Source organism: Myxocyprinus asiaticus, chromosome 28 (assembly GCF_019703515.2).
Source record: "Myxocyprinus asiaticus isolate MX2 ecotype Aquarium Trade chromosome 28, UBuf_Myxa_2, whole genome shotgun sequence".
Lineage (NCBI taxonomy): Eukaryota > Metazoa > Chordata > Actinopteri > Cypriniformes > Catostomidae > Myxocyprinus > Myxocyprinus asiaticus.
The window spans coordinates 26,983,145-26,999,718 of NC_059371.1; the positions used below are offsets into that span (position 1 = coordinate 26,983,145).

Here is a 16,574-nt window from a genome sequence, read left to right on the forward strand (position 1 = left end):
CTACTGTCTTTCTCTCGGTAACCGCTCGACAACTGGATGATCTTCCTGCCTTCCATCACTGCGGCAACGGCTGCTAGGCAACAATCAATGCAATCAATCAGTTGTTACTAGGCGACTGCTCAATTATTAATATCAAATTTATGAGCAAAAAGGTTTAATCCATATGAATTGTATTCATCACATTAATATCAATATGAACATATACAGTCATATTATTTGGTTATTAATTTTGCCCATGGCTATTAATGTGTGAATATCGTCATTGTATCTGGTTGGATGATCCCTCAGTGAGCATGTGTGGCTGACTGTGTTGTGGTGAGGTAGTAAGTTGTGTTGTTGTTGGGGATCAGTATAGTGTGGCCCTCGAAGGAGATAACTATACAATTTACTGCCTTCCTCACTGCAGACCTTTAATCGCACATGAAGCTGGAGTTTTATTGTCTTCTACCACAGATGTGTAATTCCGTTAATGACTATTAACATTAAAGTGGTAATCTCCACCGATTGGCATTACTCATCTACATTCTTCTTTTGTGTGATCAGAAGGAGAACAGGCTCAGAGCGGGGTTTCATCCTGTCTGGACCCTCCACGTACCTCAGAGGGTTTCCTCACAGCACCCCCCTCAGGAGAAGTCACCCCAACCACCCCTGCCCCCCACGAGCAAGCCCTCGTGTCCTTGGAAACAGCTATCAGCCAGCAAGTGCACCAGCCAATCACAGAGCTGCTGCTGGCTGACTCCAATCCGGATTCTCACGGGGTCTTGGCAGGGGCAGGGCTTCCCCAGCTCTCAGCACCTGATGGTCCAAATTGTGAGGCAGAAGCATCTCAGATGGAGATGTCACCTGCACCCACTATCGGTGAGAGAGGAGGAGCAGCATTGGATGCAGTCAGGGAAGGTAGATTAACTTTAAATCCTGTAAAATTAGATTTTACACACTGTGGTTTAGTGGAGTGGAATTCATTTTCAGGAGGATTCCACTCTTTATTCCACCTCAGTATGCCAAAGCACTCAGTTTCAACAATATGATTTTTGAAGAGACTTGAGCCTTTCTTAGAATTATTGGATGATCCCACTGCATTCAGCATGCAATGACTGCATGTGATGTGTGTGTGTGTGTGTGTGTGTATATATATATATATATCTATATATATATATCTGTGTGTGTGTGTATATATATATATATACACACACACACACACACATACAGGTGCATCTCAATAAATTAGAATGTCGTGGAAAAGTTCATTTATTTCAGTAATTCAACTCAAATTGTGAAACTCGTGTATTAAATAAATTCAATGCACACAGACTGAAGTAGTTTAAGTCTTTGATTCTTTTAATTGTGATGATTTTGGCTCACATTTAACAAAAACCCACCAATTCACTATCTCAAAAAATTAGAATACATCATAAGACCAATAAAAAAAACATTCTTAGTGAATTGTTGGCCTTCTGGAAAGTATGTTCATTTACTGTATATGTACTCAATACTTGGTAGGGGCTCCTTTTGCTTTAATTACTGCCTCAATTCGGTGTGGCATGGAGGTGATCAGTTTGTGGCACTGCTGATGTGGTATGGAAGCCCAGGTTTCTTTGACAGTGGCCTTCAGCTCATCTGCATTTTTTGGTCTCTTGTTTCTCATTTTCCTCTTGACAATACCCCATAGATTCTCTATGGGGTTCAGGTCTGGTGAGTTTGCTGGCCAGTCAAGCACACCAACACCATGGTCATTTAACCAACTTTTGGTGCTTTTGGCAGTGTGGGCAGGTGCCAAATCCTGCTGGAAAATGAAATCAGCATCTTTAAAAAGATGGTCAGCAGAAGGAAGCATGAAGTGCTCCAAAATTTCTTGGTAAACGGGTGCAGTGACTTTGGTTTTCAAAAAACACAATGGACCAACACCAGCAGATGACATTGCACCTCAAATCATCACAGACTGTGGAAACTTAACACTGGACTTCAAGCAACTTGGGCTTTGAGCTTCTCCACCCTTCCTCCAGACTCTAGGACCTTGGTTTCCAAATGAAATACAAAACTTGCTCTCATCTGAAAAGAGGACTTTGGACCACTGGGCAACAGTCCAGCTCTTCTTCTCCTTAGCCCAGGTAAGACGCCTCTGACGTTGTCTGTGGTTCAGGAGTGGCTTAACAAGAGGAATACGACAACTGTAGTGTCTGTGTGTGGTGGCTCTTGATGCCTTGACCCCAGCCTCAGTCCATTCCTTGTGAAGTTCACCCAAATTCTTGAATCGATTTTGCTTGACAATCATAAGGCTGCGGTTCTCTTGGTTGGTTGTGCATCTTTTTCTTCCACACTTTTTCCTTCCACTCAACTTTCTGTTAACATGCTTGGATACAGCACTCTGTGAACAGCCAGCTTCTTTGGCAATGAATGTTTGTGGCTTACCCTCCTTGTGAAGGGTGTCAATGATTGTCTTCTGGACAACTGTCAGATCAGCAGTCTTCCTCATGACTGTGTAGCCTAGTGAACCAAACTGAGAGACCATTTTGAAGGCTCAGGAAATCTTTGCAGGTGTTTTGAGTTGATTAGCTGATTGGCATGTCACCATATTCTAATTTTTTGAGATAGTGAATTGGTGGGTTTTTGTTAAATGTGAGCCAAAATCATCACAATTAAAAGAACCGAAGACTTAAACTACTTCAGTCTGTGTGCATTGAATTTATTTAATACACGAGTTTCACAATTTGAGTTGAATTACTGAAATAAATGAACTTTTCCACAACATTCTAATTTATTGAGATGCACCTGTACATACATGCATATACAGGTGCATCTCAATAAATTAGAATGTCGTGGAAAAGTTCATTTATTTCAGTAATTCAACTCAAATTGTGAAACTCGTGTATTAAATAAATTCAATGCACACAGACTGAAGTAGTTTAAGTCTTTGGTTCTTTTAATTGTGTTGATTTTGGCTCACATTTAACAAAAACCCACCAATTCACTCTCTCAAAAAATTAGAATATGGTGACATGCCAATCAGCTAATCAACTCAAAACACCTGCAAAGGTTTCCTGAGCCTTCAAAATGGTCTCTCAGTTTGGTTCACTAGGCTGCACAATCATGGGGAAGTCTGCTGATCTGACAGTTGTCCAGAAGACAATCATTGACACCCTTCACAAGGAGGGTAAGCCACAAACATTCATTGCCAAAGAAGCTGGCTGTTCACAGAGTGCTGTATCCAAGCATGTAAACAGAAAGTTGAGTGGAAGGAAAAAGTGTGGAAGAAAAAGATGCACAACCAACCAAGAGAACCGCAGCCTTATGAGGATTGTCAAGCAAAATCGATTCAAGAATTTGGGTGAACTTCACAAGGAATGGACTGAGGCTGGGGTCAAGGCATCAACCACACACAGACATGTCAAGGAATTTGGCTACAGTTGTCATACTCCTCTTGTTAAGCCACTCCTGAACCACAGACAACATCAGAGGCATCTTACCTGGGCTAAGGAGAAGAAAAACTGGACTGTTGCCCAGTGGTCCAAAGTCCTCTTTTCAGATGAGAGCAAGTTTTGTATTTCATTTGGAAACCAAGGTCCTAGAGTCTGGAGGAAGGGTGGAGAAGCTCATAGCCCAAGTTGCTTGAAGTCCAGTGTTAAGTTTCCACAGTCTGTGATGATTTGGAGTGCAATGTCATCTGCTGGTGTTGGTCCATTGTGTTTTTTGAAAACCAAAGTCACTGCACCCGTTTACCAAGAAATTTTGGAGCACTTCATGCTTCCTTCTGCTGACCAGCTTTTTAAAGATGCTGATTTCATTTTCCAGCAGGATTTGGCACCTGCCCACACTGCCAAAAGCACCAAAAGTTGGTTAAATGACCATGGTGTTGGTGTGCTTGACTGGCCAGCAAACTCACCAGACCTGAACCCCATAGAGAATCTATGGGGTATTGTCAAGAGGAAAATGAGAAACAAGAGACCAAAAAATGCAGATGAGCTGAAGGCCACTGTCAAAGAAACCTGGGCTTCCATACCACCTCAGCAGTGCCACAAACTGATCACCTCCATGCCATGCCGAATTGAGGCAGTAATTAAAGCAAAAGGAGCCCCTACCAAGTATTGAGTACATATACAGTAAATGAACATACTTTCCAGAAGGCCAACAATTCACTAAAAATGTTTTTTTTTTATTGGTCTTATGATGTATTCTAATTTTTTGAGATAGTGAATTGGTGGGTTTTTGTTAAATGTGAGCAAAATCATCACAATTAAAAGAACCAAAGACTTAAACTACTTCAGTCTGTGTGCACTGAATTTATTTAATACACGAGTTTCACAATTAGAGTTGAATTACTGAAATAAATGAACTTTTACACGACATTCTAATTTATTGAGATGCACCTGTATGTGTATGTATGAATGTGTGTATGTGTGTGTGTGTAATTTATATATGCATATTTGTTTATTTTTGCTTATAATGTAGTGTCGAGCAGGTTGAGTTTGTATTGACAGAGGCATGTCTTCCATACTCTCGCTGTCTCAGCTTCTCTCAGTCCAGATATAGCTGAGATTTCAGAGCCTGTGCCAGTGGGTGTGTCTCAGCTTGAAGGTTCTCCCATGGATACGAGCAGTCCTGCCTCAGGAACACAGGAAGAGCCAGTCACCAGCTCAGCCCCACCCAATAACATGTCTCAGGAACTCTCAGGAAGTGGTGACAGTGGACTCACAGACAGGCAGACAGATGCAGACACAGGGTGAGCATTTTAATCATTTTACTTCAGTACATTAGTTATTGCTCAATTAGGTGTCTATTAGGGCGTCCGGAATGACTAATTTCACTGATGTTTAGACATAAATTTGAGTCGACTAGACAACTAGTCTAGAAAGAAAGAAACCTTCAGAAAACAGTCTAAAAACATTGTACATGAAATGTAGAACATGACAAGCATTCACTGAATCAACTTTAGCGAATACAGGCATATTTATTTAAAACAATTTAATGAATAGTGCAGGACAAATAGAGTAACCTCAATAGCCTGTTCTAAACAGAATTCACCAAGTAAAAATCACTTGCCATATTAAAACATATTGAAAATAATTCACTTGAATAATGCGCTGCAAAATTGCGCATATTTCACGACGTGCATTAGCCTATTATCTAATATGACAGCTAAAAATAGCTGTAGGATAGACAAAATAGGCCTGTGAGAAATGTACAAAAAATGTAATGTAATGTTCTAAACATGACGTGCCCACAGAATAAAAGATAGTTTAAGCAGTCGGCATTTCGTTGAAAATAGCATTCTTTTTTGGAAAGAGGGCAACCTTTTATGATTCTGTATAAACTTCTAACAAAAGTGGAGCCAGTTCTGTAGCATAAGATCTAAATAATTCAGCGGCAAAGCCATCTGGCCCCGCAGGCAAGGCCTTAATTACCTTGCCAAGCTCCTCCAAGGTTATCTTAGAATCAAGAGAATTTTTTTGTTCAGTCGTCAGTTTAGGGAGTTCTAATGGTTCCACAAAATCAGTAGACGAAGACATTGCGCTATAGAGATCAAGATAGAATTCTTTAAAAGCATTATTAATATCAATGGCCAAGATAAAAATTTAACCACCAGCAGATTTCACTGAGGAAATGGTAGAAAAAGACTCTCTCTCCTTTATATATCTAGCCAGAAGTTCTCCTGCTTTGTCTTTGCTTTTGTCCCCTGACTCAAGGTATGACTGTCTTGCCCTGAATAGCCAAAACTACACTTTCTGTGACAAAATAGTGTTATATCTGCCTCGGCACTTTTAATATTCCTTTCCAACTCCACGAGTTCTCGTGCTTTGGATTTTTTGATGAATGAGGCATACTGTATGATCCAACCTCTAAGAACCGCCTTAAGTGCCTCCCAAGCCACGCCCACAGAGGATACTGAGGACCCCTCAGCTGGTACAAAATGCGGCTGCTCGTCTTCTAACAGGAACAAAAAAGCGTGATCACATAACACCAGTTCTAGCCTCACTACACTGGCTTCCTGGCTGTTTTAGGATTGATTTTAAGATTTTATTGCTTGCTTTTAAGGTTTTAAATGGCTTGGCATCATCATACCCCGGTTAAAGCACTGAGGTCGAACAACCAGATGCTCTTGGGTGTTCCGAGATCCAGGCTCAAAAACAGAGGTGATCGAGCCTTTGTGGTGGCTGCTCCTAATCTATGGAACAGCTTACCTTTCCATATAAGGACTGCTCAGACTATAGACATTTTTAAGTCGCTGCTGAAGACCCACCTCTTTGCATTGGCGTTCAACTTGAGTAGAACTTGACACCCTGACTTCTTACTCTGTGTGTTGTAACTCTATAGCCCTGTCATAATTTTGTTGTTTTATTTATTTATTGTGTTTGAGTTCTATGGCTTTGCTTTTCTAATTGTACAGCACTTTGGTTCAACTCTTGTTGATTTTAAGTGTGCTTTATAAATAAATTTGACCTTGACCAGTTGGTCTCCATATAAACATTGATTTCGGCCTTTAACATTTGTTGAAATTCAGGATTTAGCAAAAGGGATACATTAAAGCGCCAACTATATGATTTCTTTTTCTCCGTATGTGGCAACACCTCTAAACTCACCAGGGTGTGATCTGAGACTAAGATGTTTCCAATTGAGCAATCCACAACAGATGAAATGAGGGACTTAGATAAAAAAAAAATAAAAAAATCTATTATGGACTGATGAAAAAAATTTATAGTCCCTACCAGATGGGTTCAAAAGTCTCCATATATCTGTAAGACCAAGATTTTTACACATCCTGTGAAGCGTTACTCTTGCTCTAGGGGGCTTAAATATTTTGCTTCACTATGATCAAGGACTGAGTCCACCAAAGATTAAAGTCTCCTCCCAATATTATATCATAAGGGGTGCCAGCGGCTTGCAACATCTCTTCAAGATCTATAAAAAAGCCCTGATCATCAGAGTTAGGTGCGTAAATATTAGCCAAAATCAACCTTTGCCCCTAAATTTCTGCTAAAACAGTAATGACTCTTCCTAATTTATCTTTAATCTGTTTGAGACATTTGAATTGTAGATTCTTATCAATGTAATGACTCCCCTGCTCTTACTTGACCCAGCACTAAAGAAAACATGTCCACCCCATATATTCTCAAATTTTTCAGTTTCCTACAGGGAAAGATGTGTTTCTTGAAGAAACACGATCTTATTTTTTGTGTTTAAGAAAAGAAATTACCTTCCTTCTTTTTATGGGGTGCCAAACCCATTCACATTCCACGTGGAGAGGGACAGTTCGCTCATATTAACATTTGACATTTTGACATATTAGTAAAAATAGATTGTCAAAAATAAAATTATAATGACCACATTCCAACATTAGTGCAACAAACAAACCCCACACTTCCCCCAGAACCAGAAAAATGAAAAACGTGCGCATTAACCCCGCGCACGGCAGCGCCAACTGGTGTCCCTCCCTTCAAACTCAAACAGTCCATGTACACCTACGAGAGCCCCCGTGACAACTTTGCCATCGGATTGCTCAAGTCCTTCTTTACAAATTTTGTGAGACAGAATTACACAGAAGATAATCTATAAAACAAACTCCAGCCAATAGGCGGAATGAAAACAAAGAACGTGTAGATTCATCCACATAACTGTCCCGAAGGTGTGTTCCTCCACAAAACAAACTCCAGCCGCTAGCGGAACCAGCACACAAAAAAAAAAAAACATTCAGTTTCCTCGGGCAGTCAAACGAATGTTCAGTGAGCTGGCCCATTCGGCTGTTACATGAGTGCAACACATGACCTAATCACTCCATGTCTTGCAAGAAATATTCCACAAAACAAACTCCAGCCAATAGGAGGCATAAGCACAAAGAACGTGAAGATTCATCCACAAACTGTCCCGAAGGAGTGTTATTCCACAAAACAAACAGTCCCTCGAACAGTCAAGTGAATGTTCAGTGAGTCAGGCCCACTCGGCTGCAACGTGAGTACAACAAGATGACTTACTCCATTGACTTTATGAAGGACATCGCCTGCTGTGGGCATGTAAATATACTGAGGCCATCCTTAGTATCTGTTCTCAATTTGGCAGGGAATATCAAAAGCAACCTTCCTTGCATTCCTTGAATCGATCACGTTTCTCTCTTGTCGAATTCGCAAAGTCTGGGTACAAGAAAATGCTATGGTTCTTCCAAGAAAGCCTTCCTTTACTCCTCGCCTAGCACAACACGAGATTTTTGTCGGATGATCTCAGAAATTTGGCCAGAATTGATCGGGGCCTGTCTCCCTCCACGGATCTCTGAGCCGGAACTCTGTGAACTCGCTCGATTTCCAGCTTATGGCCCGTTACGTCGAGCAGACTCGGGAAGAGCCCATCTAGGAATTTCACCATATCTCTGCCTTCTTCGTCCTCAGGAATTCCAACAGTTCGGACATTTTCACCGGTTATGATTCTCCAAGTCTTCCAACTTTTCCCAGACGCATTCCAAATCTGCCTTGGACGCTAGCGGATTAGCAGCTAATTCTCTCTCCGATGACTCCAGATAATTGATCTGTTTCTCAACATCTGCCACTCTTGTAACCATCTCAATGAATTTCGTCTCCATGGCAGTGATCGATCGACATATTACAGCAAGATCCTCCAAGTCAGCAACGACCTTCGTCAGCATCGCCAGCATCACCGTCCAAATTGACTCCCGGGCTTTCTGCCTGCTGCTCAGATGCTTCAGCTTGAGCACGTAAGTGTCTTTTAATGCCTCCAGTGCCTGAGGATTTTGAATTCTTTGACATATTGTCTTCCTAGAACAGTTAAGAACCAGGGTTTATCGAATCTCACCGGTTTATGACACAAAGTATTAAAACTAGCAAAGTGTGCAGAGCTCGCCATTCACACGTCCAAACCTCGCATGGTGCCACGTGACTCCTCGAAAATAGCATTCTTGATCAGCAGGGTAAAAATAATTTGATAAAAATTGGCATACCTAGCCTAAAAGTGTCAAATAGTCTGCTTACTCAGAGCATACATTTTTGATGAGCAAAATTAACATCAACATGGTCTGGCGGTTATCTTGCACTTGAAAAATCTCGCTCTGCAGGAAATTAACTTGCAAGCACGCACAGATTTAAAGACTCAAATGTGAAAACATCCATAGAGACTTGCAAGCCAACGTTTTGGAAATCCGTTTCCCACACCACCACCTAAGTGATAGGTGCTCATCTTGAGAGAGGACATTTTCCTGCTCGCGCCGCAAGTGAGAGAGGGAAGTACTCGCAGCCTGAGGTGAAATTAAACGTTGTGTACATCTGCTCCAGATGTCCTTTTTTTTTTTTTTATAATTGTATTATGGCGGATGCAGAAGATGGCTGCTTAAATCTCAGGCTCTATTCCTGTTGTTTGATCAATTGCTACCCTCCTCAGTTTAAGTGAAAGAAACTCGTAATCAATAGGCTTTGCATACAGCTAACATGTCTGAGACACAAGATCCAAACGATTTCCCACTTTTTGTAACTACGCGATCACAGAAAAAGAAGAAACAAGTTGCGTCAGCAGAAACGTCCCTGTTACCAACGGATCAAACCAACCCATTATTGTGCGAAATTCGAGTGCTGGGTGCTCGACTGGGGAACATGGATGGTCATTTGGGCGGCATTGAAAATTGGCTAGATGCTATATCCACTTCTGTTTCTGCAGTTCACGAAACTGTCCAATTCATCACAGAGTATCCTTGAGCGAGTCCCGTTTAACTGAAACTGAAAATAGAATCTCCACCACGGAAGATGCTTTACGAGCCCGCGAGAGTGAACTTTCTACACTGGTTAAAATGCTGACTCCGCTTCAAGCCAAAGTGGATGACTTAGAAAACCGCTCGCACCTACCCCAGGAGTTAATGATCCACCACGAAGCATTTTGGTTAGATTTTTGCACTACACGTATAAAGAGCGCATCCTACAAACAGTGGGAATTTGATACCATGAGGAAGACTTTTGTTGATCGCAAGATGGTCCGTGGTTTTGCCTATCCTGCCAAACTGCGCTGTATTCACGATTCGGAGCTCTGTATTTTCAGTACTCCGGCCGCCGTGGGTTCATAGACACCTTTCAAGCTAAGTGACAATGGGATTCCTGTCTGTTTTATTTTATTTTAATCTTTGCCATATTTGGAGGGAAAGTGGCTTAAATGTATCTGGGACTTCGTGTCACATCTGATTTGACTGAAATGGCAGAAATGGCCACGTTACATCATGACTTTATTGTATTTTTCTGCTCATTTGTTCACTTTTCTTCCAAAACTATTTAATTTGGCCATTCTTTTCTGTACAAGTAGTCCTGGATAATACTCATGTTTTACTGGAATGGGTTAATTTTTGCGTTTCTCACAATGGGTAACTCTATGAACCTTATGTTGGTAGCTGGTATAACTGTTTTTTTACTTGAGACCAGTGGGGAACAGAGACCTAGGTTCAGGGTTATTTGGTAGGCCCTGTCGTTTTACTATGCTCAATCTTTATGTGCCAAATGAAGACTCCCCTAAATTCATATCCAAAATTATTTTGTTATTCAATGAGCACTGCAAGGTAATAGGGGTTTGCGCCGGAGATTTTAATTGTATAATGGATGAGAGATTGGACAAATCCTCGGTGGGCACCTCAGTTAATCCCAGATCCTCTTTGGTTTTTAAAGAATTGTGTAATGAGACTGGTTTAATTGATAGCTGGAGAGAAATGAATCCTGACAGTAGAGAATACATATTTTACTCCAATCCCCACGTCTCTTACTCAAGAATTGACTACATGACATTAAGTACCCTGCCACCAAGAAGCAGGGTTTGGAGGCTGAATTCATCTTTGCTGACAGACTCAAAATTTTGTGACGCAGTAAGAGATTCAATTAAAAACTATTGGTTGTATAATAAAAACTCACCTGTCTCCCCTGCTATGAAATGGGATGCAGCTAAAGCAACAGTTTGTGGATACATAATCTCCTATACATCAGCACATAAAAAGGCCTTGCTATCTAAATGCAGAGAGCTAGAAGAGGAGGTTAAAAGACTAGAATACTTACACAGTACAACTCCCAGCCAAGCCAACTGGTCTGCATTATGCTACGCTAGGGCCGAACTCAATCTGAATCACACTAATTATATAAAAAAAAATATTTTTCTTTCAAAACAAAAATACTATGAACATGCAAATAAATCTAGTAGATTACTGGCACATCATATTTAAAAAATCACTCTGAGAGGGCAATTATGTCTTTAAAGATAATGGATGGTACCACTACATATGAACCTGTACTTATAAATGATACAATTCGATCCTACTATGAATCATTATATTGTTCTAAAAATAGTGCTTCACAATCAGAATTTGACACATTTTTCAATAATATTTCTCTCCCAGCTATTTCAGATGAGAACAGAAATGACCTTAACTCACCCATATCACCAGAAGAGGTCCTAGCAGCAATACAATCAATGTCATCTAATAAATCACCAGGACCTAACGGCTTTCCCCCGGAATTTTATAAATTATTTTGGCCTGAGCTCTCTCATATTCTAATGCCTGCTTTACAAGTTCTTTTAGATCAAGGCACAACACCGGAAACATGGAAAGCTGCAACTATCTGTTTGATTCTTAAGAAGGACAGAGACAAATATTGTGCATCATATAGGCCAATAAGTCTTCTTAATACAGACTGTAAAATACTGGCCAAAGTATTGGTGAGTAGACTTGAAAGTATATTGCCTCAGATAAATCAGACCAGACAGGGTTTGTGAAATCTCGCTATGGTACAGATAACATACATCGACTTCTGAATGTTATTCCTTTTGTTCAGAATGGGAGGCACCCTGCACTTGTTCTCTCCCTTGATGCTGAAAAAGCATTTGATAGAGTTGAATGGGACTTTCTGTTTGCCACTCTTGAAAAATGTAATGTAGGTGGTAATTTTATAAGATGGGTAAAATTGTTATATTCTAATCCTAAGGTCACAGTGACTACAAATGGGCTTATTTCAACTCCATTCTGCATAGGGAGAGGTACAAGACAGGGATGCCCTCTTTCACCTTTGTTCTTCGCCCTAGTCATTGAACCCCTCTCAGAATTTATTAGACAGAGTAAAGACTTCTATGGCATTACAGTGGGAAAGGAAGAACACCGAATATTACTATGCGTTGATGACGTACTATTATACATGTCTAAACCTGACCAGTCAGTCCCTGCGTCATTGGAGTGTATTTCTCATTACAGTAAACTTTCTGGCTTTAAAATAAAATTTTCAAAATCCATTGCACTACCTTTAAGTATCTCTTCCTTAGAACACCTAAAATCAATTTCCCCTTTTCAACTAACTGAGAATGGTTTCAGGTATCTTGGCATTTTTATCACAGCATCACTTGATAATATTATAAGTAAAAATTACACCCCTCTTATTGAAAGAATAAAAATGTATCTGAAAATCTGGTGTTTACTCCACATCTCGTTTTTGGGGAGAATAAATGTTGTAAAAATGAACATTCTTCCCAAGCTTTTATATTTATTTCAATCTATCCCTGGTAACTTAAGTTCATTTTTCAAAGATCTTAATAAACACTTCAAAATGTATTTGGAATAATAAAATGCCACGGATCAAACTCTCTAAATTAATTAAACCAAAGGACAAAGGTGGGATTGCCTTACCAGACTTTGTTATATTATTGGTCAGCACAGATAAAAAAAAATATGATTAGTTGGTGCAGTGAAAGGACAAATTCTATCTGGTATAATATGGAAGCAATAACTTTCTCTCCACTACCAATTAGACTTCTACCATTTGTCAAGAATTTTACAGGACATCTCAGAACATTACGCTATATCAAACACTCTCCGGGCTTGGAGAGATGTCAAGACATATCTTAAAATACCCACCTCTCTCTCCTCGTCTTCCCCACTTTTTTAACCCCGATTTCACTTTAATAATACAAAACATTGGTCTTTCGGCATGGCTGAAATTGGGAATCTCTCAAATCTTGCCTATTTTCAGAGGATACCGTAAAGTCTTTCCAACAGATTTTGGAGCAATATAATGTTCCAAAATCGAATTTCTACAAATATCTTCAGTTATGACATTTTATAAAATTTTTGATAGACAAAGGAGAGTTGAGAATGGAAACAACAGAGATTGAGGATATTTTATTAAATCAGGTTTGCTTAAAGGGATCAGTATCAAAGATACTGGCATTTTATCTAATAAGTGTACATCTGGTAGGACTGAAGGGTGTGTGGGTAGTGGTCATAGGTCATGCCATTGAAGTGAATGATTGGGCTGCAGTATGCAAAAATGTGTTTCCCAAATGTACTTCCCTAGGGATTCACGAACTTAATTTTAAATTCTTTAATAGGATATATCTTACACCGATGCGTATTAAAAATATATTCATTAACACATCAGGTTTTTGCTTCAAGTGCAATAAAGAAAAAGGCACATTCGTTCATTGTTACAGAATTTTGCCATACTGGGAGAAAATACATGGTATAATAGAAGATCTTCTTGGACTGCATTTCGATATGACCCCAGCCTTGTACCTACTGAATCTTAGTGTGGACACTCTGATTAAATATGATGTAAAACAGTTATTTGTTATCCTGGTCTATTTAGCCAAAAAATGTATTTTGTTGCTTTGGTCTGCACCACAGGCACCATCTCTTAAAATGTGGACATTACAGGTCGCTATGTAGTTACCACTTGAAAAGCTCACCTATGATAAACATCAGAAATCTGAAACATTTTTGGCGGATATGGTCTTCCCTTTGGGACTATATAAAGGCGCTCCCTTAACATACATATCGGACTGCTTTCAACTTATTCGTAAGATGGATAAAACTGTGACTTTTTTCTTTCTTTTTTTTAAGGTTTTGAACATCCTGTAACATGGTTAGAATTACATGTTACAGTTGTGCTCAAAAGTTTGCATACCCTTGGAGAATTGGTAATTATATGTACTATTTTTAAAGAAAACATGAGTGAGCAGGCAAAACACATTTCTTTTGTTTCTTATGGGATTCATATTCAACTGTAGGTTATAACAGAATGGCACAATCATAAAACAAAACATGGCAACAAAGAAAAAAATGAAATGACCCCTGTTCAAAAGTCTGCATACCCTTAGTTCTTAATACTGTGTATTGCCCCCTTTAGGATCAATGACAGCGTGTGGTCTTTTGTAATAGTTGTCTGTGAGGCCCCAAATTCTTGCAGGTGATATAGCTGCTCATTTGTCTTGGCAAAATGCCTCCAGGTCATGCAAAGTCTTTGGTCATCTTGCATGAATCACACGTTTGAGATCTCCCCAGAGTGGCTCGATGATATTAAGGTCAGGAGACTGTGATGGCCACTCCAGAACCTTCACCTTTTTCTGCTGTAACCACTGGAGGGTCAACTTGGCCTTGTGCTTAGGGTTATTGTCGTGCTGGTAAGTCCAAAAATCGTCCAATGTGCAGCTTTCATGCAGAAGAATGCAAATTATCTGCCAGTATTTTCTGATAACATGCTGCATTCATCTTGCCATCAATTTTCACAAGATTCCCCGTGCCTTTAGAGCTCACACACCCCCAAAACATCAGTGAGCCACCACCATGCTTCACAGTGGGGATGGTACTCTTTTCACTATAGGCCTTGTTGACCCCTCTCCAATCAAAGCGCTTATGGTTGTGACCATAAAGCTCTATTTTGGTCTTGTCACTCCAAATTACAGTGTGCCAGAAGCTGCGAGGTGTGTTAAGGTGTTGTCGGGCATATTGTAACCTGGCTTTTTTGTGGCATTGGCGCAGTAAAGGCTTCTTTCTGGCAACTCGACCATGCAGCTCATTTTTGTTCAAGTATTGTCATATTGTGTTCCTTGAAACAACCACACTGTCTTTTTCCAGAGCAGCCTGCATTTCTCCTGAGGTTATCTGTGGGTTTTTCTTCGTATCCCGAACAATTCTTCTGGCAGTTGTGGCTGAAATCTTTCTTGGTCTACCTGATCTTGGCTTGGTATCAATGAATTTTCCACTTCTTAATAAGTGATTGAACAGTACTGACTGGCATTTTCAAGGCTTTGCATATCTTTTTATATCCTTTTTCATCTTTATAAAGTTCCATTACCTTGTTACACAGGTCTTTTGACAGTTCTTTTCTGCGCCCCATGGCTCAGTATCTAGCCTGCTCAGTGCATCCACGTGAGAGCTAACAAACTCATTGACTACCGACATACACCGACACTAATTGCAATTTAAAAAGCCACAGATGTGGGAAATTAAACTTTAATTGCCATTTAAACCTGTGTGTGTCACCTTGTCTGTCTGTAACAAGGCCAAACATTCAAGGGTATGTAAACTTTTGATCAGGGCCATTTGGGTGATTTCTGTTATCATTATGATTTAAAAAGGAGCCAAACAACTGTGTGATAATAAATGGCTTCGTATGATCACTATCCTTAAATAAAAGACCGTTTTTTTGCATGATCAGTCATATTTTCAAAATCAATGCCAAAATTTCACAATTTCTGCCAGGGTATGCAAACTTTTGAGCACAACTGTATATTGTGTGATACTGCTGATGTAAATCTGATGTAGTGAGCAAAAAAAAAATAATAATAATAATTGTATTATTCATTATATTTAAAATATAACATTAACATGACAGTAATTTAAGTGCAGCCTTTGTAAAAATATAAAGCCAAACGTAAATGTGTAAAAATGTTGAACAGTTTAATGGGGAAAATTTTTCTCCGACTAGTAATTCCAGGTTCAACTAGCAGCATCAATACGTTTAGTCGACTAGTCAGCTAGTTTCGCACAGTCCTAGTGTCTATATCCCTGTACAATTTAATGTGTAGTTCCTAGGTAGTGGACTTGTCAGATATTAAACTGACATGAATAGATCAGTACACTTAAGCTAAGCCAAAAGGTTAAGCTTTTATTGTACAATCAAAGAGTACTGTTTTCCAGGCCTGGAAAAGTCATGGAAATTAATCATCTTAAAGTCATGGAAGTTTCTTTCATATTTCATAGAAAAGTCATATTAATTCATAGGTCAAAAGGAGTGGGAACCCTGGAGTGTAACAAACTCGACTATATTTTAGATGATTGTGTGGAAATCTTATGGTTTTCTGATCTTTTTCAGCTCAACATCAGTTTCTTCTGGAGAGACTATGCCTCGGAGTGACAGTGCAGACAGCCAATCACAGGCCATCCAAGAGGAACCCCTCCCATCTACCAGCAATGAGGAGGAAGACCCTCTGGCAGGTCAGTGTCTCCGCACACATTGATCAAAGTTATAGAGCCATTTCTATGCACACTGCAGCACTAAACCATTTATTACAAGGCTTTGTCACTGTCATGCAGGCATCAGTCTACCAGAAGGTGTCGACCCATCTTTCTTGGCTGCACTGCCTGAGGACATCCGTCGGGAGGTGCTGCAGAACCAGCTGGGGATTAGACCCCCCTCTCGCCCTCCTGTCGCCTCCACACTGGTATCCTCAGTTAACTCTGTACTGGCTGGAGGGCCAAGTGTGACGGAGGTCAGCCCAGAGTTCCTGGCTGCTCTGCCACCTGCCATTCAGGAGGAGGTATGAGTGATATGTTTGCGTTTATCTTG

General features: G+C 40.1%; 1 protein-coding gene across 9 annotated transcripts in view; it reads left to right on the forward strand.

Moving 5' to 3' along the window:
* LOC127419154 (E3 ubiquitin-protein ligase HUWE1-like) overlaps positions 1–16,574 on the forward strand; it is an 83,541-nt gene that overhangs the window by 43,506 nt on the left and 23,461 nt on the right. For all 9 annotated transcript variants that reach the window (XM_051660316.1, XM_051660315.1, XM_051660323.1 and 6 more), the window contains 4 exons: positions 544–897; positions 4,507–4,717; positions 16,101–16,222; positions 16,322–16,545. In XM_051660316.1, coding sequence (XP_051516276.1) covers positions 544–897; positions 4,507–4,717; positions 16,101–16,222; positions 16,322–16,545 — 911 coding nt within the window. The remainder of the gene's footprint in view (positions 1–543; positions 898–4,506; positions 4,718–16,100; positions 16,223–16,321; positions 16,546–16,574) is intronic.